Source organism: Bufo gargarizans, chromosome 6 (assembly GCF_014858855.1).
Source record: "Bufo gargarizans isolate SCDJY-AF-19 chromosome 6, ASM1485885v1, whole genome shotgun sequence".
Lineage (NCBI taxonomy): Eukaryota > Metazoa > Chordata > Amphibia > Anura > Bufonidae > Bufo > Bufo gargarizans.
In genome coordinates, this window is record NC_058085.1 from 155,779,315 (window position 1) to 155,801,527 (window position 22,213).

The 22,213-nt window shown below is 41.4% G+C and overlaps 1 protein-coding gene across 1 annotated transcript in view; it reads left to right on the top strand.

Moving 5' to 3' along the window:
• PSD (pleckstrin and Sec7 domain containing) overlaps positions 1-22,213 on the top strand; it is a 245,691-nt gene that overhangs the window by 217,328 nt on the left and 6,150 nt on the right. The window contains exons 11-13 of the mRNA XM_044299275.1: positions 16,111-16,289; positions 21,142-21,212; positions 21,747-21,904. Coding sequence (XP_044155210.1) covers positions 16,111-16,289; positions 21,142-21,212; positions 21,747-21,904 — 408 coding nt within the window. The remainder of the gene's footprint in view (positions 1-16,110; positions 16,290-21,141; positions 21,213-21,746; positions 21,905-22,213) is intronic.

The following is a 22,213-nucleotide window of genomic DNA, read 5'->3' on the forward strand; positions in this document are numbered from 1 at the left end:
CTGTAGATTGGTGGTAAGTCTTTTGCCTGCTATACAGAAGGTCTGGGGTTCAAATCCCACCATGATATGAGAATTTTTTTTAAATATTTTTTACTAAAAGTTTTAGATTTCTTTCTTTCATAGTAAAAGTTACATTTTTCTGCAAAATTAATGTAAAAACAATGGAGCAAAACACATTACAATAAATGCATTTCTGTAACACCCTATTAAATATCACAACACCATTTGGTATTGTAATCATAATAAGGATAGTTTCACACTAGCTTTAAAAGCTTATGGCAGGCAGTTTCAGGAGAGGAGGAACAGCCTGCTGGAGTTCATCGTATCCGGCATGGATGGATACTGCTTTTCCCTGCCAGAGCCCAGTATAATGGGTCCCGGCGGGGATCTGTCCTGTTTACAGCATCAGTGCCAGGATTCGGGAGGACAAAAACCACTTTGTGTCCAGCCAATATCTGGCACTAATGCTGGAAACAGGCTGGATCCCTGCCGGGTCCCATTATGGTCAATGGGGCCTGGTGGTACTCCGACCCTTTCTGGCTATGCCAGATATGATGAACTCCGGCAGGCTGTTCCTGTGCCGGTACAGCCTACGGGGAGATTTTAACACCTAGTGTGAAACTAGCCTAACCCATACAATATACACTGTTAATAAAAATGGTGCATTTTCCCCTTCATTTAACCCATAATAACAGATGGTAGAAATTAAAATCTTACTGATGTGCATGGCAAAATGGCCTGACGCAAAAAAAGTTATTTTTGTTGCGGCTATGAATGTGAGAAGGGCTGGGACACACACACCGTTTGCCTGTATGGGGCCCTGAAATTCCTGATTTCAGCCTTGGGCCCTAGTGTCCATTTCCATCTTGTTCTCTAGTTCTTGATGCCCAGTGGATACTTCTGCCCCTTCACTTGATACCTAGCATCTGTACCTATTGTGAAAGAAGGCTGATCACATATAACTCCATGTTCTTTAAAGAAGAAAAGAACAGCTGTCATCTGATGGGTGCTCTGTTCCTTTCAGCAGAGGAAGCAGCTGTCTTCACCTCTCACCTTGCTCCTTGTTCTACCTATAGTTACTACTGGATTTTCACTTTAGCGGTTTTTCATTTGATTTCTGATAACTGTGTTTTTTCACTTGCAATCCTAGTACAATTGAAGCATTTTTATAAAATTATTTTAGTATATTTTCTTAACCGTGGAGCAAATACCAGATTCATGGGTTGATTCATATTTTCCACAGAAGAATAAGGACAGGGAAATGGAGATAAAACATGTATCTGCAATGTTTGTGCAGGGAAATATGTTAGCTTAGGAGATCATGCTGATGATTTCCAGAGACTAAGCCTGTATCAGCACTAAGATTATGATTTAGTGTAAAGTATTTCCTATTTGCTTTAGTCAAGAAACACTTGGAGGGCAGCCCGTTAGTAAGTGTTGTGAAGATCTGTCAATTATGAGTTTAAGCGGTTGTCTTCCTTTAGCAAATGGCATTTACCATGTAGAAAAAGTTAATACAAGGCACTTACTAATGTATTGTGATCGTCCGTATTGCCTCCTGGCTGCATTCATTTTTCCATTGCATTATACACTGCTCATATCCAGGGGTTACGGCTACCACCGCAGCACAGATACAAGGTGGTCAAGATGGAAGCTGCTGAGCATGCGTGCCTATTCGTTCTCCAACCATCCTGGCCACCAGAGAGGTCAGCACTTTTTCCTATAGTGTTCAAGCACGGCCCCTTACATTACTTTGTCTACATGATAAATTACATTTGATGAAGTTAGGGCAGGTTCACATCACCGTTATGGATTCCGTTTTTTTTTCCGTTATAACGGAAAATAGCGGAATCCATAAGACGGAAGTCAAAACGGAAGCCTTTAAGAGGCATTCCGTTTTGATCCTTCATAATGCAAGTCTATGGGCAGCATAATGGATCCGTCCTGGTTTCCATTATGCAAGAGTCCAGTCCTGCATAACGGAAACCAGGACGGATCCGTTATGCTGTCCATAGACTTGTATTATGACAAAATGAAAAGGAGGTTTTTAAAAGGCAGCATTCTGTTTTGCTTTCCGTCATAATAGAAGTCTATGGGAATCATAACGGATCCGTCTGGTTTCCGTTATGCAGAATGAAAAAAAATAAGTCTTGTCGACAGGACTTTGTTTTCCGTCTTGCATAATGAGAACCAGACGGATCCATTATGATTCCCCCAGACTTCTATTATGACTGATCAAAATGCCTTTTAAAGACTTCCGTTTGGACTTCAAGAGTGATGTGAACCCGCCCTTAAAGAACCCCTTTGTTTCCCTTACAAATATTGAGTTCCCTTTCAAATATTGAGTGCAGGGTGAAAAAAACATAATTACCAATATATAAATTTTAGGTTTTGGCTATAAATAGGGCTGCGTAAACCTATGTAAACCAGTTATTTAACTGAAAGATGCATCATCCTACTGCACTTACATTGTAAATATTCAGAATACAGGAACATTGAATTTCAGGGAAATAGATCTGCAATGTGAAAGATGTTCAAAGATTCTCTAGTGACAGCTGACGTATGCAATGCGTGCAGTGTCCATGATTCTTCCGGCATGCCTTAGATTCTTTTGCCTGTCTGCTTTAGATGATTCTTTTAGGTGCTGTAAGTATGCAGTTGTTGAGCACAGCAGTGGAAACTGATTGCAGCTGGCAGAGGAAACACAGAGAAGACATCGCCTCTGCCAGTGCAGACTCCATCTAGTGTACATTATATCCAGACCTGCATAACTTAAACCTGGACAGTGTAAGGGTAGCAAATTAGCAACATCTGCCATGTGACAGAAAGCAGTATTCCATGGCGAACTGTATTTCCTGCCTATATATTGGTGCTCAAATCACACTAAGCCATCTACATGCAGGTAAATCAGATTAGAAATATGTTCTCTTCTGATGGATATATGCAATATGCATATGTAAACATAAAGAACTGGTTCACAAATAAGTCCTTAGCTTGAGCTATTTACCACCTGTAGCTCCCTCCTACTTCTCGACCCCCTTCTCCAACCGTCCAGCACCCTTACTCACATAAAACAATAAACAGTATGTGTATATATATATATTAGCTTACAGTGAATTACTGTAAATACTTACAGTTCTGAAGACTCCAGCAGGTTTAGGATCAGTGCTCTGGGCAGCTGGGCACCGCTCTGCAATCTAGGAAGAAGATCGGGGCTTGGCTCACCCTAGCGTTGCAGTGCCTCCGTGTGACGTAATGGCCCGCGGCATAAGCAAAAGGCAGGGGAGGTCGGGAGGAGGAGCAAGCAAGTACCATATTTTTTGCCCCATAAGACACACCGGCCCATAAGACGCACATCAGGTCAGACCACCAATCAGACCCCCAATATTAATCAGACTTCAGCTCACAGCCCCAATCAGATCCCGAATGTTAATAAGACCCCCAATCAGACCTTAGATGGGACCCCCATGCCTCATATCAGTCCCCAGCCATATGTGATCAGCCCCCAGCCATATGTAATCAGCCTCCAGCCATATGTAATCAGCCCCCAGCCATATGTAATCAGCCCCCAGCCATATTTAATCAGCCCCAGCCATATGTAATCAGCCCCCAGCCATATGTGATCAGCCCCCAGCCATATGTAATCAGCCCCCAGCCATATGTGATCAGCCCCCAGCCATATGTAATCAGCCCCCAGCCACATGTAATAAGCCCCCAACCACATGTAATTAGCCCCCAGCCATATATAATCAGCCCGCAGCCATAATTAAGCCTCCAGTCATAATGCAGCCCCCAGCTATATATAATCAGCCCCCAGCCATAATGCAGCCCCAAGCCATAATGCAGCAGCAGCTCCCAGCCTCAGATCACAAAAAATAAATAAAGCACTTACCTCTCCTGCTCCTGGATCACCCGCGATCTTCTTCTTCCTGCTGTTAGCTGTGCTCTGTGAACTGACACGCACAGCGTGAGGTCACAGAGCGCCCTCACGCTGTGCTCAGCCTTCACAGCTGACAGCGGAGGACCAGGAAGCGGTGAGTACAGAGCTTTCACCGCCTTCTGGTCCTCCGGTACTAATTAGTATTCGCCCCATAAGATGCTTTTTCCCCCCACCTTGAGGGGGGGGTGCGTCTTATGGGGCAGTAGCCAGCTGGGCTCAAAAGGCATCTGCCTTGGGCCCGCATTAAAGATGGCCCTGGATATATGCGACTAAGGGGGAGATTTATCATCTCCCTGCACCTCTTTTTTTGGCGTAAAAAAGTTGCAAACCTCATGTTTGCAGCTTTTTAAATGCCACCCTCACCACTTTCTGAAAAGTGAGGGCACATTTATCTTCATGTGCGCCTGTTTTCAGGTACAAATGAAGATAGAAATCTACAGCAGCTCTGAGGGCACGGACAGCCAGATAATGCGCTTTGTAAAAAGCCGGTCTTTGATAAATCTCCCCCTTAGTGTTTAAATGTTAACCTGTCACTACAAGCTGGTCTGGAAATGTACTAGCTTACTCTGTTTTGCACCATTAAGTTTTTCAAGGAAGAAAGGTATAGGGTTGTTGCTATAACAAACCAAGGTGACAAAAAAATGGCGAATTGCGTGGGTTTATATTATTTTTTTCTGTTACGGTGTTCACCGCATAGGATATTTTTTACATATTTTAATAGTTCACACTTTTTTGGGCGTAGCCATATGTAATATGTTTATTTATTTATTGTTTATATATTTGTAAAATTGGAAAAGGGGGTGATTTAAACGTAATATTTTGGTGTTTGTTTTTTTTACTTTTTATTTAATAACTATTAGCCCCCCTTATAATACCGGGGTGGTTGACAGGGGCGCACTGCGCCACCAATATTTTTAATAGTGGGGGAAGGGGGGGGGCGCACTGTGGCAGCGTGTGCCATGTTCTCTGATACTGGCCTGCACAGTAGCACAGCCTAGTATTGGTAAATGTCAAATCCCAGTATTGAATCGATACCTGTACAAAAGTATCGATTGGGTATCGATAATTCGATACCCGCTACAACCCTAGAAAGCAATGTTGGTAATGGCACCTTATAGTAATGGTGTATACGGGAAAGAATGTTTTATTTTTGGCAAAACCAATAACAGAAGGACTAGAAACTTATTTAATGACTAGTTGTGTTGAAGATACTTCTAATTAAAGTAGATCTTCAGCTAAAAATGAAATGAAACAAGCTCCCAAGGGAGATGCATTCCCAAAATGTGATGAGATTTATCTGCTTTTTATTAAGTAAACCAATTGGACTGATAACATTGCCAACCCCTTGTTCTCTGTTGGAATACGTTTGTTGGACTGGGAGACTCATTCCTGATCCACCACCTTGGATTAAGGGATTGCTCCATCCTGAGAGTTGAGTTGGCTCACAGTCTCCATTCTGGTTCATCTGAAAGGTGTTCAGTGGGGTTGAAGTCAGGATTATTTGTGGACCAGCTTAGTTTATCCACATCAAACTTACCAAACCATGCTTAAATGGGTTTTCCCATGAAAAATATTCTCCAGTTTTCAAACCAGCATCTAGATCAGAATTTTTTTGAAGTTCCATGTTTTTTTGTTTCCCTTATTTCTTTGTCCTGCTCACTGAGATGGCCGCACATGCTCAGTTTCATCCTTCAACTGCCTCCTGATCTGTAATAGGGAGAGCATGGACACGCCCCCTTAGCAGCAGCAGAAAAGACGCTCCCCTTGAGCAGCCAGCTTGATATGGGGAGTAATGATTGTGTAGATCTTTGCACCCATGTGAGTTACAGGGCTAGTTCTAGCTTCGTTAGAAAGAGATTGTCATGTACTATATAATGTCTGATGTTCAATTTTTACATTATCATTGGGATAACCCCTTTAATAGACCTTCCTTTGTGCACTGGAGCACAGTCATACTGGAACAGAAAAGGGCCTTCCTCAAACTATTCCCAAAAAAGTTGGAAGCATAGAATTGTCCAAAATGTCTTGGTATGCTGAAGCAATAAGATTTTCTTTTACTGCATGTGGATGGGTTTTCACAAACCAGTCCATATGTATTGTATTGTAAATTGTTGCAGAATCCGCACTAAAAATATGCAAGAACTCTGCCATGGGTTTCTGCAGACTATCTGAAAAATTCAAAAAGTAACCGAGTAAAGACACCTTGCCTCACCTGAACTACTGTCCCAAAAAACGTTAAAATAGTAGTACATAAATGCACATATCTATAGGTTTAATATATTATTTTTTTGCATATATCAGTAGTATGTGAATGTATGAAACTGTAATCTTATTTGGAGAAAGTGTCACCTTCTAGTAGCTTTCCTTGCTGTAAACCTCTGCGTTCACCAGAAAATCCATCTAGTATAAAACTGCAAAGTACTAGACAGGGAGGAGGTGAAAGCTGCAGCCGTTACACTTTAAGATGTGAGAAGGGAGGATCATGTGAGGGCAAGTTCACATCAGCGTTTTGCTTTCCATTCTTCTGATCTGTCAGAAGAACACAAAAAAAAAGGTCTGTTATTTTGTGCATCAGTTATGATCAGTTTGTATCAGTTTGTGTTACTTCCGCTAGAGGCCAGTTATTTTTGATGGGAGAAAAAGCAGGACTTTTTCTCCCAACAAAAATAAGGGCCCTTGCACATGACTGATATGGTTTCTCTTTCAGTTTTTGATCTGATCGTATCTGTTTTTTGCATGAGTTTCTCTGATCTGATAGACTTTAATGGGTGGCTCGGATCAGTGAAAACAGACATGAATAGGACATGTTTAAAAATATTGTAAAGGATACATGTATCCGTTAAAAAACCTTACGTGTACATTATGCCATTGAAATGCATTGGTTCTATTGCCATCCAAGTGACATCAGTTATAAAAACAGGTGCAACTCGGAAAAAAAATTGGTCATGTGCAAGGGGCTAACTGATCTCTTGTGGAAGTGCAGTGACCAGGAACGGGTACGCTGACGCCACTTATGCAGTGGGTCAGGATATGGGTGGATAATAGTTTGTAGTTTGTTTGTGACGCCAATTGCAGTGTGCGCAGGGTACTATCACAGGGCCTTTCCAAGGTGTTATAATGCACGTCCCAGGTTAGGAACGCCAGAGTGGGGTAATGACCTATAATGTCTCTATAGGTGGTGGTAATTGTGTCAATGGTGTCTCCTACCTGGGTACGGCTGGACTCCTGGCTCACTTGAAATAAATTTGAGTGTAGTGATAGTAGGAGTAATAGAGGAATTTTGCAGCAGAAATGATGTCCAGACCTTTAGATGAAGTTCAAACTTTTATTTACTGAAGATAACTTGTATCCAAGCAGTATACAGCTTTGGTCTTTGGTCCCAGCAGGTTTTGGCAATGGTTGGCAGGAATGAATGCTTCTGCACTTTAAATGTGAGCTTGCAGGATAATTTGTCTGCTTGGTAGCTCTGTAACTGTGGTAGTAGGAACTAATCTTCTGCACCTTTCTGTACTTCTGCTGTATGGGGACAGACTAGCTGAGGAGGATATGGCTTCTCCTAGGTCTCTGGACTTACTCTCAGATGGTTTCTCAGGGAATGCTTTTGTCCTGGAACTCTGGAGATTGTCTTCTGTCTTCTCATCCAGCTGAGGCTAAAGGTTTTCAGTCTGGGTATGTGATCAATGTCTCAGCCGCAACAAGAGCCTGGCTTTCTTCCCTATGCAGGGGATCTCCTACACACACACCCTACCCCTAGCAGGGGGTGGGCTACACACTGACTCTAACTTCCTTCTCCACCCATGCTTCAGGATGTGGACACAGCCCACTCTGCTCACAGAGGAGGATCTAAGCTGGAATAATCCATTACAGCCTAGATATAGTAAACTAGGACTAGTACCTGGCCAATGCATTGTTGCCACCTGAAGGTAAATTTGGAAAATTACAATAAACTATAGTATTTAACATGGTTTGTATGCACATTTGTGAAGACATGAGCAAAATCATATCAGATGACAATATATAGGATCTTAGAAGATAGTAGCGGGGTAGAGGCGTGTAGTAACACAACTCTAGGGTGTTACAGAAGTGACACAAACGCATCATAACTGATCCATTATTGTTTTTATTTTTCTGCTCATCTGACAGATCAGAAGAACGGCATGCTAAACAGTGATGTGAACTCAGCCTTACAGTCTTATTATAACTAGAGTATGCTGTGAGAAGAATTGGGGGGGGGGGGGGACTGCAGATGGGCATCTTATCAGAGCACAGCATAGCATTGACATCACACCAGGTACATGCCACCTAATCATCGGACATGGAGAGAGAAAATGTACATTTACAGAAACCAACACAGCAACCAGCAGAGGAAAAGACCCAAAATACTGCAGTAAATAATGAGCATTTCTGACTGATTAATATTTTTATATTTATACACATTTAGAGTTGTCTGATTGCATTCTTTTTGTAACAGTCAGTATGATTTAAAATGCAATTAACTACAGATGTAGCAAAGTTGAATTTATATTTCTATGTTTTTTTGTGCTTGAGATCATTTCGTTAACTCAGATAATAAGAGCAGGCAAACCAAAGATGGCATATCATGTTGTCTTGTCACTGGTATTAATATTGTTATATCTGTACACTGTATATACTGCTATTGTACTTCTGCTGTAGCAGTGTGTGGCTTATAAATTCCTACACAATGTTACTACGGTCAGACACCTTACCGATCGGGAGTCTGTACACTAACTAACTTGGTGTATTATTATATTATATTTTTATATTTTAAGATAGGCATTTTACAGAAATATCCAGGTAAATAAAAGAACCTATTTAGCTGGGTTTATTCCTAAGACTGGATACATGAGTATACATATTTGTGCCTAACGTTTGTCCTTATTTGGCTTAAAAGCAGACATTCAATTGCAATGACACAGTATGGCAATATGTCAGCAGAGAGGAAAATCAATGCAAACAAAGCATACTTTGGCTCCATATTCACCAGCGAGAGAAGTGACATTCTATATTCAGCAGTTGAGTAATTGTGGTGATATTTGTAGCTTTGAACTGTCATCTTTGCTATCAGCTTGATTAGAGTTGTTGATTTCCCTCTATACATGTAACTCGTCAGATGGTGTTATTACATGTTTCATTCTTCTTGGCAGGCCACACTCACTTTTTTTGGAGCTCATAATTGAACAAAAATAAAGGCAGCGCTTATCATGCGGAAAGGCTGTAGAGTAGTGGTTATTCAGGAAACTGACAAGTAGGTGATATAATATATATATATATATATATATATATATATATACACTCACCTAAAGAATTATTAGGAACACCATACTAATACGGTGTTGGACCCCTTTTGCCTTCAGAACTGCCTTAATTCTACGTGGCATTGATTCAACAAGGTGCTGATAGCATTCTTTAGAAATGTTGGCCCATATTGATAGGATTGCATCTTGCAGTTGATGGAGATTTGAGGGATGCACATCCAGGGCACGAAGCTCCCGTTCCACCACATCCCAAAGATGCTCTATTGGGTTGAGATCTGGTGACTGTGGGGGCCATTTTAGTACAGTGAACTCATTGTCATGTTCAAGAAACCAATTTGAAATGATTCGAGCTTTGTGACATGGTGCATTATCCTGCTGGAAGTAGACATCAGAGGATGGGTACATGATGGTCATGAGGGATGGCCAAATTCGGACTCTACCATTTGAATGTCTCAACAGAAATCGAGACTCGTCAGATAAGGCAAAATTTTTCCAGTCTTCAACAGTCCAATTTTGGTGAGCTCATGCAAATTTTAGCCTGTTTTTCCTATGTGTAGTGGAGATGAGTGGTACCCGGTGGGGTCTTCTGCTGTTGTAGCCCATCCGCCTCAAGGTTGTGTGTGTTGTGGCTTCACAAATGCTTTGCTGCATACCTCGGTTGTAACGAGTGGCTATTTCAGTCAACGTTGCTCTTCTATCAGCTTGAATCAGTCGGCCCATTCTGCTCTGACCTCTAGCATCAACAAGGCATTTTCGCCCACAGGACTGCCGCATACTGGATGTTTTTCCCTTTTCACACCATTCTTTGTAAACCCTAGAAATGGTTGTGCGTGAAAATCCCAGTAACTGAGCAGATTGTGAAATACTCAGACCGGCCCGCCTGGCACCAACAACCATGCCACGCTCAAAATTGCTTAAATCACCTCTCTTTCCCATTCTGACATTCAGTTTGGAGTTCAGGAGATTGTCTTGACCAGGACCACAACCCTACATGCATCGAAGCAACTGCCATGTGATTCGTTGACTAGATAATCGCATTAATGAAAAATAGAATAGGTGTTCCTAATAATTCTGTAGGTGAGTGTATGTATATATATATATATATATATATATATAATGTTTCTCCATTGGTTTGGTCTCCCTTTAGCCCCATCCCCAAATAATGTCCAATAAAACTAGGGGTATTCCCATCTCAGGCATATCGTCATTGCATAAAGCCAATTTACTTGCTTTATTAAATGGAACAATGGTCATCAGACATGTCAACACTTTTTCAGGGCCCATACATGTAGATGTAATCCGGCCATGTGCAGATTACCACTAATTGCCGGGCTAAAGCTTCACATGGCATTTGTAACAATAGCAAGTGAAGGTACATCGGACAATAGGTGCAGGGACATACATATAAATCACTGGGCCCCATAGCAAGAATCTAAATTGGGCCTCCACGCCCCATTCATAGCCCCTCCCACTACCTGTTCCTGGCCAGTATATACAGCAGTGTACTGATCTCTTAGGTATGAGGTATAAATTACACCTCCTACCTCACATATCAGTCCACTGCTGCATATACTATATATCTTAATCCTTTGATGAACATAAGATTACCGTCATCAATATAAAAATAATTATATTTTTTCCCTTTAAGAATGTATTTGAACAATAAATAAAGCTAGATCCATTTGTTGATAAGAACTAATATTTTGACTCAAAACAAATTTTTATTTTATTTTAAGTACTTAATCAGATGATACAGGCAATTAAAAACATGGGACAAATACGTCCCTTAGTCCTCAAAGGGTTAACACACTTCATCTTAACCTCACATGTCAGTATACTGCTATATATGATATATATCTTAATACACTGCATCTATTATACCTCGTACATCATATATCAGTACACTGTTGTATATAATATATATATCTGTACACACCATCTATTATACCTCGTACCTCACATATCAGTGTGGATATACTACATACTTGTGTCCACTGCATCTATTATACTGTATAATAGATGCAGAGTGTATTTATATAGTACAAAGAGCAGTGTACTGATGTAACAAGTACAAGGTATAATAGTGCAGTGTGTACAGATATATGTGGTCAGTTATATATTACGGTTATTGTGTGAGGTACATGAGGTAATAGTGGTTGTAACTGTCTGCAGTACAGTATATATTAGTGATATATGAGTAAAATAGGGAATGGGGGTGCAAATGAAGAGGACCTCCTCTTACCACTCCATTCTAATCTCAGTGGAGAGCTCATCTTGTAGTTCTTCTCCATGCTGTTGGTGGTTGTAAGACCTGTGATGATGCTCTGTGCAGTTCCTTTACTAGATATACAGGACCTGTGATGGTTATGATGTCATCACATGTCCTGGTAGATGCTCCTTCCTGACCTGAGAACTATACCTTGCTCTGTGCAGTTGCACTTTACTAGATGTACAGGACCTGTGGTGACCTCATCACAGGTCCTTTAGCTTTCTCCATTGATGATAGGGATACTGTACTGGAGCTGGACAGTAATGAGTGTAATTAGAGGGCAGCTGCGTGGTCTGCCTCTTTTGGAGGTAAGTCACTAAATAGGTGGCAATCTGCACAACCTGGCTACACTGTGTACAGGAACCCTGAGATAGGTTCCATTGATTGCCAGTTAAGATTTAATGATTAATTATGAGTCAACAAAGGACAATAGAGTAATGGCTGGTAGAAATGGGTCTTGTAGTCATATGTGAATATTAAATAATCATACTTACCTACTCTCCAAGAATATCTGAGAGACTTCTGAAAAATAGAGATGTCCTGATTTTCTGGAAGAACAGGCAAATCTCCCGGGCAATGCGTTTCTTCTTAAGAATGGTGTATGGGGGTCTGTATTCTTTTAGGGTTTCAAGTCTGTGGTCTATAATTATTTCGGGTCCATAAAAGTGTTTATGATTTAAGATAGCCATAACTGGGACAATCTTACAGGATGGCCAACGGCAGACTTCTATGTGCCGAAAATGTGATTGGTCTGGTTGGAAATTTTGGCTATTGTATTTCATGATTAGCCAAATTAAGCCAGTCATTTGCCTTTGTGGCCAATGACCAGGGAGTCAATAAAAAAATAAACTGACTGCCTGGTCAGCAAGGTTACCCTGGCATGTCACGGAATACTGCTCAGGTGCAGTGTGACCGATTGCTGTCTTCTATGTATCACAGACTTTAGCCTTTTGTAATAAATATACCTGTACATTGTTTTTCTATGTTATTTACAGTACTCTAAGGCTTCAGCTATATGACTGTGCAACATAAGATCTCAACATTGTGCTCCTACATTGCACCCTGTCATAGTGAATGTGGTTGCAACCCGCATGTTGCCGCAGGACATCAGCAGAATCCCACACCTTGATTTATGCAGAACCCGATTCACTATCATTAGCTGGGACTGGCAGTGTGGCATATAAAGTTAATGTTGCATGGCCACAAGTAGCCATCTTAAAGATTTAGAGATGAATCTAGATAAATCAGCTGAGATAGCTGAAAGTCGACTATGGCCAGGGTTACATGGAAAATTTTTGTAGTAGTACTGGCTAATTCTTGTGCCTTTTGAGGTAGTTTCAGGTTGCTGTTTCATCCGTTTGAAATGTAATAAAGAAATGGTAGTTAAAAAGAACATTGGAGGCCAAGAGAAGGTCTTGAAGACTAAGAAAAATTTCAGAGGTCGACAAAATTGCATGCAACTGAATGCATTTGTTTAGGCCTGGTTCACACTTCAGTGATTTGGTCTGTGATTTCCATCAGTGATTGTGAGCCAAAACTAGAAGTGGCACCTCCGCAGACATAAGGTATAATGGAAAGATTTGTACCTGTTCTGTGTTTTTGGCTGACAATCACTGATGGAAATCACTGACCAAATCTCTGAAGTGTGAATGAGGCTTTAAAGCGAACCTATCAGGTGATCTCTGCTGCGCCGTCTGAGCAGTATATGATAAGAGACAAAGCTATCTGGTAAATAGGTTTATATGATTTGGAGCAGGATTTCTCAGTACGAACAGAGTAACTCCTGACATAGATATTCTTCATATGCTAGACAGCCTTCTGGGTACACTGATACAGGGAGCGCTGTCAGTCACTGGCTGTGGGTGCAGGAATAAGGACTCTAACAGTCTCTTCTTGAAGTCCTGTCAGGATTTACTCTACTTTCAATCAGAAATCATGCTCTAAATCCTAAAAGCCTATAGATCACACAGCTCAGCTTCTATCCGTCGATCAGTAGTGCCACAAAAAGTCTCTATGTATCTGTAGCTTGTGATCTTTTTTTCTGCAACATATCCTCCATTTACACAGAGAGAAGTGCTGGTGACAAAACTTTTATGCCCAAATAAATGATGCGATGAGGTGACAAATGAGCGTTTGTTTGCTTATTGCAAGATATATTTACATGGAGCAGTGGTCAGGAACGAGCATTTTTATGAATGTTTGTTCAGAGATGGCCTTGCGGTTTGCCCGGCGGTCATTTTGTGGCAAACTTTGCTCGTTCGTGATTCACTGAACATGCGAAGATATGGCGATATTCGCACACGCCATTTTTTTTGCATAGCGCCGAACTTTGACCCATGACACATCCATCAGGTGGGACAGGACAGCCAATTGAGATGTTTAAGCACATGGAGACACTCCCAACCCTATAACAGAACCCGATTTGGCAGCCATTTTGCATTATGTGTTTTGCCAGTGTAGGGAGAGTTTGCATTTTGGAGCAGGGACAGGTAAAGACACCAAACACTAGCTAATAGGGCCAAAAAAGTCCTTTTAATGACTGCTATAGGTGTGCTATTGATATATGTGATATAGAAGGATGTGATATACTTATAATATACTTTCTAACATAGAAATTATATTATAGTGTATTTGTATTGTGCAGCAGTTGTGTGCGGTTCTGCTACGATACCGCAGCTAGATAGAGGGACAAACGCTATTGGAGTAACTAATTGCAACGAGTGTGATATACCTGTTGCCCACAAAAAAACTGCTTGAGGGCTGCGATATACCTTCTTTCACAAAATCCTGATTGACGGGTGCTATATACCAGTTATCGCCAAATACTGATTGAGAGGTGCTATAACCTGTTTCTGCCAAATACTGATTGAGGGGTACTATATACCTGTTTCTGCCAAATACTGATTGAGGGGTGCCATATACCTTTTTCCACAAAATACTGATTGAGGAGTGCTATTGCTATATGCCTTCTTCTACCAAATACTGATTGAGGGCTGCGATACACCTGCTTTAACAAAATACTGATTGAGAGGTGCCATATACCTGTTTCCACCACATATTGATTGAGGAATGCCATATACCTTCTTCCACAAAATCCTGATTGAAGGGTGCTATATAACTGTTTCCGCCAAATAGTGATTGAGGGGTGCTATTAACCTTCTTCCACAAAATACTGATTGAGGGGTGCTATTGCTATATACCTTCTTCCACCAAATACTGATTGAGGTCTGCGATACACCTGCTTCAACAAAATACTGATTGAGGGGTGCCATATACCTGTTTCCACCAAATACTGATTGATGAGTACTATATACCTGTTTTCGACAAATACTGATTGATTATACCCTGCATTGTGCCCTCTTACCACACCCTGTGCAGTGCCCCTAGTCATTCCCTGTACTGTGCCCTCTTATACCCTTTTATCCGATCACGGTATGGCGGTGTTATCCGGTCAATGTATGGCGGTGGTATCCAATATCTGGATGGCCATAACTGTATCCCTTTTCCTGCCGACGCCATCCTTTTTTAGATCTGGCATGAGCGGGAAAAATATGCAGATTGCGGTCTAAGGACCTTTGCTCCACAATCTGTGTCAGAAATACGCCCAACAGATTTCTATATAATAAATGACCACCTATTTGTATTATTATTCGAGGGTAGGGGTAATATCTTTATATTATATAGATTGTAGTGTATTATACTGTGCCCTGTATTTCTTAGTAGAAAATGATCCTTGGGAAGCACAGTCCTCATCCCTGACCACCAGGACCAGGTAGCGTTCTGTCAGTATATCGCGGCCTCCCCTCTCCGCCACCCTGCTCCGCTGTGTACTGGTGCTTATTCTGACACTAGGGCTGGGTTCACATCCTATTTTTGGCGTCCGTTCACCATACAGTTCCATGGTAGAAAAACATTTACGTTAATGTATGCATTTTTTTAATCGACTCTGCAGGATACAAAAACGTGTAGTGCTGCCAGCAGGCCACATTTTTGAGTTTCCCTTTAAGACGCATAAAAATGGCCCCTGATTAAAATACATATTTTCTGTGGGAATTTTTGCCAATGTAACTGTCCATGTTGTGGAACTATTTGTGTACTTCTAGTAAGTGTTTGCTGGCTGCGAATATGAGCTGAAGGTTTTTCAGGTTCACCTGCCATTAAAGTGAATGGGGCCCACCGCAAATGTGAAGTTCGTGAATTGTTCCGGCCGATGTTCGTCCATCACTATGTTTGTTCATCTGATCATCAGCATGTGTAAAAGCTGTACTATTTCTGCAGGTGATTCTGCCTATTACTTATGTAACTATTTATACAGAGCTGGTTCTCGATAATCATTGACCTTTGTGTTTTTTACTGGAACAGCCAAGGCCATTTTGATCTTTCTACAAGCTAAGCGTTCTATGCTTCGTGACTTTTTATGCCATGCTTCGTGATTACTTTTTCTTCCATTGAGCTGTACAAAAATGTCTTCCTGTATGAATGGTTTATAGTCTAAAATAGTTTACATCTTTATATTTGCAATGAAAGCTAGTCATGGCATGACGCAATTAAAAACTGTTGACCGGTTATATCTATTAATGCTATTTATTAAGTGTGCAGTAACATGCATTGTTTTATCTCTGCAGAGATGAAGAGGAGCTCAGGAGATCACTCTCAGAACTTGCAGATCCAAACCCCAAATCCATAAAACGCATCAATAGTTGTGGAAAACCATTCCTTGACTTCTCTCAAGATCCTAATATCACAACTTACAAGTATGGCGTGTTGGTGCGCAAAATCCATGCAGATCCTGACTGCAAAAAAAGTGAGTAGAGGCTTAAGATAGAAGATCTGTAGGTTAGGTTTCTCAGTTCACTTGTTTTTAAATTCTTACATTTTAAATTCAGTTGTTCTAGAGCATCGTGATAACTCACTTTCATAAAATAATCATTCATAACAAATAACACATAGTATTTCCAAGGTTACTCAGTTTTTAATTAAATATTTAAATCTTGGAATTATGTTTAGTATGGGCACAATGAGTAATAGGTTGTCCGTGCTTGCCTCGGGCAAGAGCTACATTCACTTCATTACCAGACACAGCACTGTACACTTTGTAGTGGCTCTGCATGGTACTACACGTAGCTCTATCCCATTTGAATAGGACAGAGGTGCAGTGCCAGGCACAGCCACTACGAGTTGTATAGCACTCTGTCTAGTAAACAATGTAGAGGCCGCAGCACTTGCCTCACCCAAACATCCCCTTCAAACAGTTGTGCGTGGTGAGGACACCGGGATTCAGACCCCAGCAATCTAATATTGACAACATACCCTAAGGATAGGCCATAAATATTACATTTTCAGACAGCATCTTTAAAAATAAACATTTATGGGGAGTATAACGCCTATGTGCCTTTATAAGTAGTTAGGTGTCATAATGGGCCGGCCTCTCTGGGGTTAAGTCATCACTGCAAAGTATATGAGGATTTATTCCCATGTAAATCAAACTGAAGATCATCAAGCTGTATTACAGTATTCTACGTACACTTGGCTGTAACTACAGATCATAATTAGCTTTGCTGGAAAAATGAAATTGTATTTGTTAGATGCTCCTTTTCTGGACGCTTTACTTGGAAGTAAATCAGAATGGATTAAAAAGATATCATCCAAAAACAATTTTGTGTTCACTACATTTTAACCAGCGCTCCTAGTGATAAATAGTGTGTCCCTTGCTATGTGTACCTGCTATAGACTGTCGTCACATAAGTACTCATCAGAAATATTCCAAGTATATTTACAAGTAGCAAATAGAAAGCGAGGGGAAATAACCAAGACTGTATGAGCAGACACACATCTGATCAGAACATTGAGGTCCAGCTTTGCCCAGCATAGAGAGAAGATATAATTTAATGAGGCAATGTGGGGGTTTCACAATTTCAAGAAAAATGTGAGGAGAAAAGGTACAGTGTAAGAGATCCCTCTGCAGTGATATGGTACAATCAGAGGGAGGTTTTATAGTTGGTGATAGTTGTGATGTGGCATCAGGGCCGATGCAAGGATTTTTGTCAACACAAGAGAATCTACATTTTGGCGCCCCCCCATTTCTGCCCCTAATGATTCATGTCCATTTCTTGCCCCGCCCATCATTTTACATTTCTGCCCCTCATGATTCATGTCCATTTCTTGCCCCCCATGTGCTAATATCATAGTGCCATCCTCTCCCCCTGCCCCCTAATGTGCCAGTATCAAGTGACTCTCTCCTCCCCCCTCCACGTGCTAGTATCATGGCGCTAATAGCCCCCCTGCTCCCCTCCCCCCCCGTGGCAGTAAAGTAACAGTCCAGTATTTAAAAAAAAAAATACACTTTTATACTTACCTCCATGTCAGCGATGCGACGCAGGCCTCTTCCGGCCTGTGTTCCCACCAGCCTCTAGTGTTGAAGATTTGGTGCTCGTGTTCTTATTTAGCCTGTCTTTCAGAAAAGTTTATGCCTTCTGTATCAGAGGCAAGGCATTTACCTACACAGCTATGAGAGCTGTATAGCCAGTTACTTAAAAAAAAATATATAAGACGTCTACTGTAGATAACTTTGATACCTAGTGTACATCCATACACATGACAGCTGTCCCAGTACACTGTGTATGGATGTAGCTGAGCTGGGTGTGTTGGGGCAGCTGTCATGTGTATGGATGTACAGTCGTGGCCAAAAGTTTTGAGAATTGCATAAATATTGGAAATTGGAAAAGTTGCTGCTTAAGTTTTTATAATAGCAATTTGCATATACTCCATAATGTTATGAAGAGTGATCAGATGAATTGCATAGTCCTTCTTTGCCATGAAAATTTACTTAATCCCCCCAAAAACTTTCCACTGCATTTCATTGCTGTCATTAAAGGACCTGCTGAGATCATTTCAGTAATCGTCTTGTTAACTCAGGTGAGAATGTTGACGGGCACAAGGCTGGAGATCATTATTTCAGGCTGATTGGGTTAAAATGGCAGCCGTGACTTTTCAAAAAGAGGGTGATGCTTGAAATCATTGTTCTTCCATTGTTAACCATGGTGACCTGCAAAGAAACGCGTGCAGCCATCATTGCGTTGCATAAAAATGGCTTCACAGGCAAGGATATTGTGGCTACTAAGATTGCACCTCAATCAACAATTTATAGGATCATCAAGAACTTCAAGGAAAGAGGTTCAATTCTTGTTAAGAAGGCTTCAGGGCGTCCAAGAAAGTCCAGCAAGCGCTAGGATCGTCTCATAAAGAGGATTCAGCTGCGGGATCGGAGTGCCACCAGTGCATAGCTTGCTCAGGAATGGCAGCAGGCAGGTGTGAGCGCATCTGCACACACAGTGAGGCGAAGACTTTTGGAAGATGGCCTGGTGTCAAAAAGGGCAGCAAAGAAGCCACTTCTCTCCACAAAAAACATCAGGGACAGATTGATCTTCTGCAGAAAATATGGTGAATGGACTGCTGAGGACTGGGGCAAAGTCATATTCTCCGATGAAGCCTCTTTCCGATTGTTTGGGGCATCAGGAAAAAGGCTTGTCCGGAGAAGAAAAGGTGAGCGCTACCATCAGTCCTGTATCATGCCAACAGTAAAGCATCCTGAGACCATTTATGTGTGGGGTTGCTTCTCATCCAAGGGAGTGGGCTCACTCACAATTTTGCCCAAAAACACAGCCATGAATAAAGAATGGTACCAAAACACCCTCCAACAGCATCTTCTTCCAACAATCCAACAACAGTTTGGTGAAGAACAATGCATTTTGCAGCACGATGGAGCACACACCGTGCCATAAGGAAAAAGTGATAACTAAGTGGCTCGGGGACCAAAACGTTGACATTTTGGGTCCATGGCCTGGAAACTCCCCAGATCTTAATCCCATTGAGAACTTGTAGTCAATCCTCAAGAGGCAGGTGGACAAACAAAAACCCACTAATTCTGACAAACTCCAAGAAGTGATTATGAAAGAATGGGTTGCTATCAGTCAGGAATTGGCCCAGAAGTTGATTGAGGGCATGCCCAGTAGAATTGCAGAGGTCCTGATAAAAGTCTTTGAAATGTATGAAGTGAGTGTAATTATATTTCACTACATCACAGAAACAACTGAAACAAAGATCTAAAAGCAGTTTAGCAGCAAACTTTGTGAAAACTAATATTTGTGTCATTCTCAAAACTTTTGGCCACGACTGTACACTAGGTATCAAAGTTACCTACAGTAGAAGTCTTATATTTTTTTAACTGGTTATACAGCGCTCATAGTTGTGTGGGTAAGTGCCTTGCCTCTGATGTGAAAGGTCGTGAGTTTGAATCCCAGGAGAAACTTTTCTGAAAGACATGCTAAATGAGATTGAAATATACCAGGGTCTCGTAGCTCACAGTGTGTGTGTTTTGTGTTGCTGCGTGCCACTCGCTCTGTGACTGAGACAGTGAGGGCCGGGCTGCGGGGCAAGTGTAAGTTAGCAAGTTAATTGTTTGCCACCCCCCTTCTCTGCGCCCTCGAGCAGCTGCTTGGCCTGCCTTATGATAGAGCCGGCCCTGTGTGGCATCAGTCTCTGAAGTACAATTAAAGAGAATCACTTGCTATTCATAACTTTTGCATCTTCGTGCTTTAAAATGGTTCTCTAATCAGTGGCAATCAGCCTCTCCTGGGTCCCCTGGCTCATTTTGCTGTTGTATTACATGGTGGCCATTCAGAACTGTGGGACAGGGATGTAATATTACCACTTTGCAAAGCATTGGTGCAGCCTCAACTGAAATATGCAGTTCAGTTCTGGGCATCAGCCCATAGAAAGGATGCCATGGAGCTGGAGAGAGTACAGAGGAGGGCGACTAAACTGATAAGGGACATGGAGGGTCTTAGTTATGAAGAAAGATTAAAATAATTAAATGTATTTAGTCTTGAGAAGAGACGTCTAAAGGGGGACATGATTAACCTATACAAATATATAAATGGGCCATACAAAAAATACGGTGAAAAGCTGTTCCATGTAAAATCTCCTCAAAAGGTGCACTGCCTCCGACTGGAGAAGAGAAAGTTCAGTCTCTAGAGGCGTCAAAGCTTCTTCACCATAAGAATTGTGAATCTGTGGAATAGACTTCCTCAGGACATGGTCACAGCAGGAACAGTGGACAGTTTTAAAAAGGGCTTAAAGCTGAATTCTTAAAAGTAAATTACATTAATGCTTATGAAAATGTGTAGACATCCGAGTCTCACTTCCTTCTGGGATTCGCTTCCCCACCTATCCCTTGGTTGAACTTGATGGACATGTCTTTTTTCAACCGTATTAACTATGTAACCTTAAGAGAGAACCCTGTATAATATTGCCATATAGACAGGGGTTGTCCTCATGAGATATCCCCTTTAAGATTTCAGGCTCTGTTCACATAATGCCAAAAAGATGCGAACTTGAATTGACTTGAGAGGGCCATGATGCAGAAAAGACACAGCTACTCATACAGATGTGCCCCTATGTAGACAATGAAAGGAAGAGCTGAGGTCCCTTCATTGTGCTGATCAGCGGAGGTGGGACCCAGTGGCCTGAGGACCGGGATCAGTAAACCTCAGCAAACCTCTTCAACATTAGAGCCCAGATATAGTAAATGGCACTGTGTTTTATGACTTGCATTAAATTGCTGTAAAAATTGTATTCTTTGTTAATTATTTTTGCAGCACCAAGAGGAAAGAGGGGCTGGAAAACATTTCATGGAATATTGAAGGGAATGATCCTTTATCTACAGAAGGTATGGTTTACTGCAGAAGCAGCAGTAAGTACGTTGCGAGTATGTTGCAGGCAGAGCAGGAAGTCTGTGTGGTGCACCATGCTCTACAGCTACGGTATTAGCATAAGAAGTGATGTCCATGGGGGCTACCTCTCCTGTACAACCCAGTAACATGCAGTAGTATTTGGCAGTCCCTGTAATGTACACACACAGCAGCTTGTAAAGTTGGATTTAAGGTACCAGAGCGAAAATATTACCAACTCCATTATGTTAAACGGAGTTAAGAGTTTCACTGTGAACATTCTGCCATTCAAATGGTAGAACTCTCACATCCCTTTCGTGTGGCTGGCTTCTCAGTATTTTCCTCTTTGATCAGAATTGCTCTTTGATAAAATTAACAGTACACGTTGTTACCAAATGTCTATCAATGTGACCTTAATATTCATAGAAAGATGAAACATCGGCTCAGCACATAATTTCAAGTTATAATCTGATATCTACTCACTATGGGCCTCTGACGCAGGGAACAGTAATATTTTGCTCTCTATATTTTAGGAGGAATATAAACCAGGAAAACCAATTTCGGAGGAAGACTTGAAAAATGCAATCAGTATACATCATTCTCTAGCAACTAGAGCATCCGACTATAACAAAAGGCCCAATGTCTTTTACCTGCGAACAGCAGACTGGAGAGTTTTCCTCTTTCAAGCTCAGTGAGTCATAATAAGTGTTGCAGTAAATGTTGATCTTGCCAATGACTGGTCCAGTCTGATCACTTCTAAATACTATTGTTGACAAGAACTCTCGCTAATTTCACACAACCGCTTTCGGTCCGGAAAACACGGTGTGTGATGGCCACATTTCCCAGACCAAACACTGCTTCTCTGACCTGAACTCACAGCATCATAATGATTTCTGCTTGATTGATGCTGTGTGTTCGGGTCAGAGGAGCAGTGTTCAGTCCGGGAAATATGACTATCACATGGAGTGCGTTTCCCAAACCGAACATGCTCATATGAAAT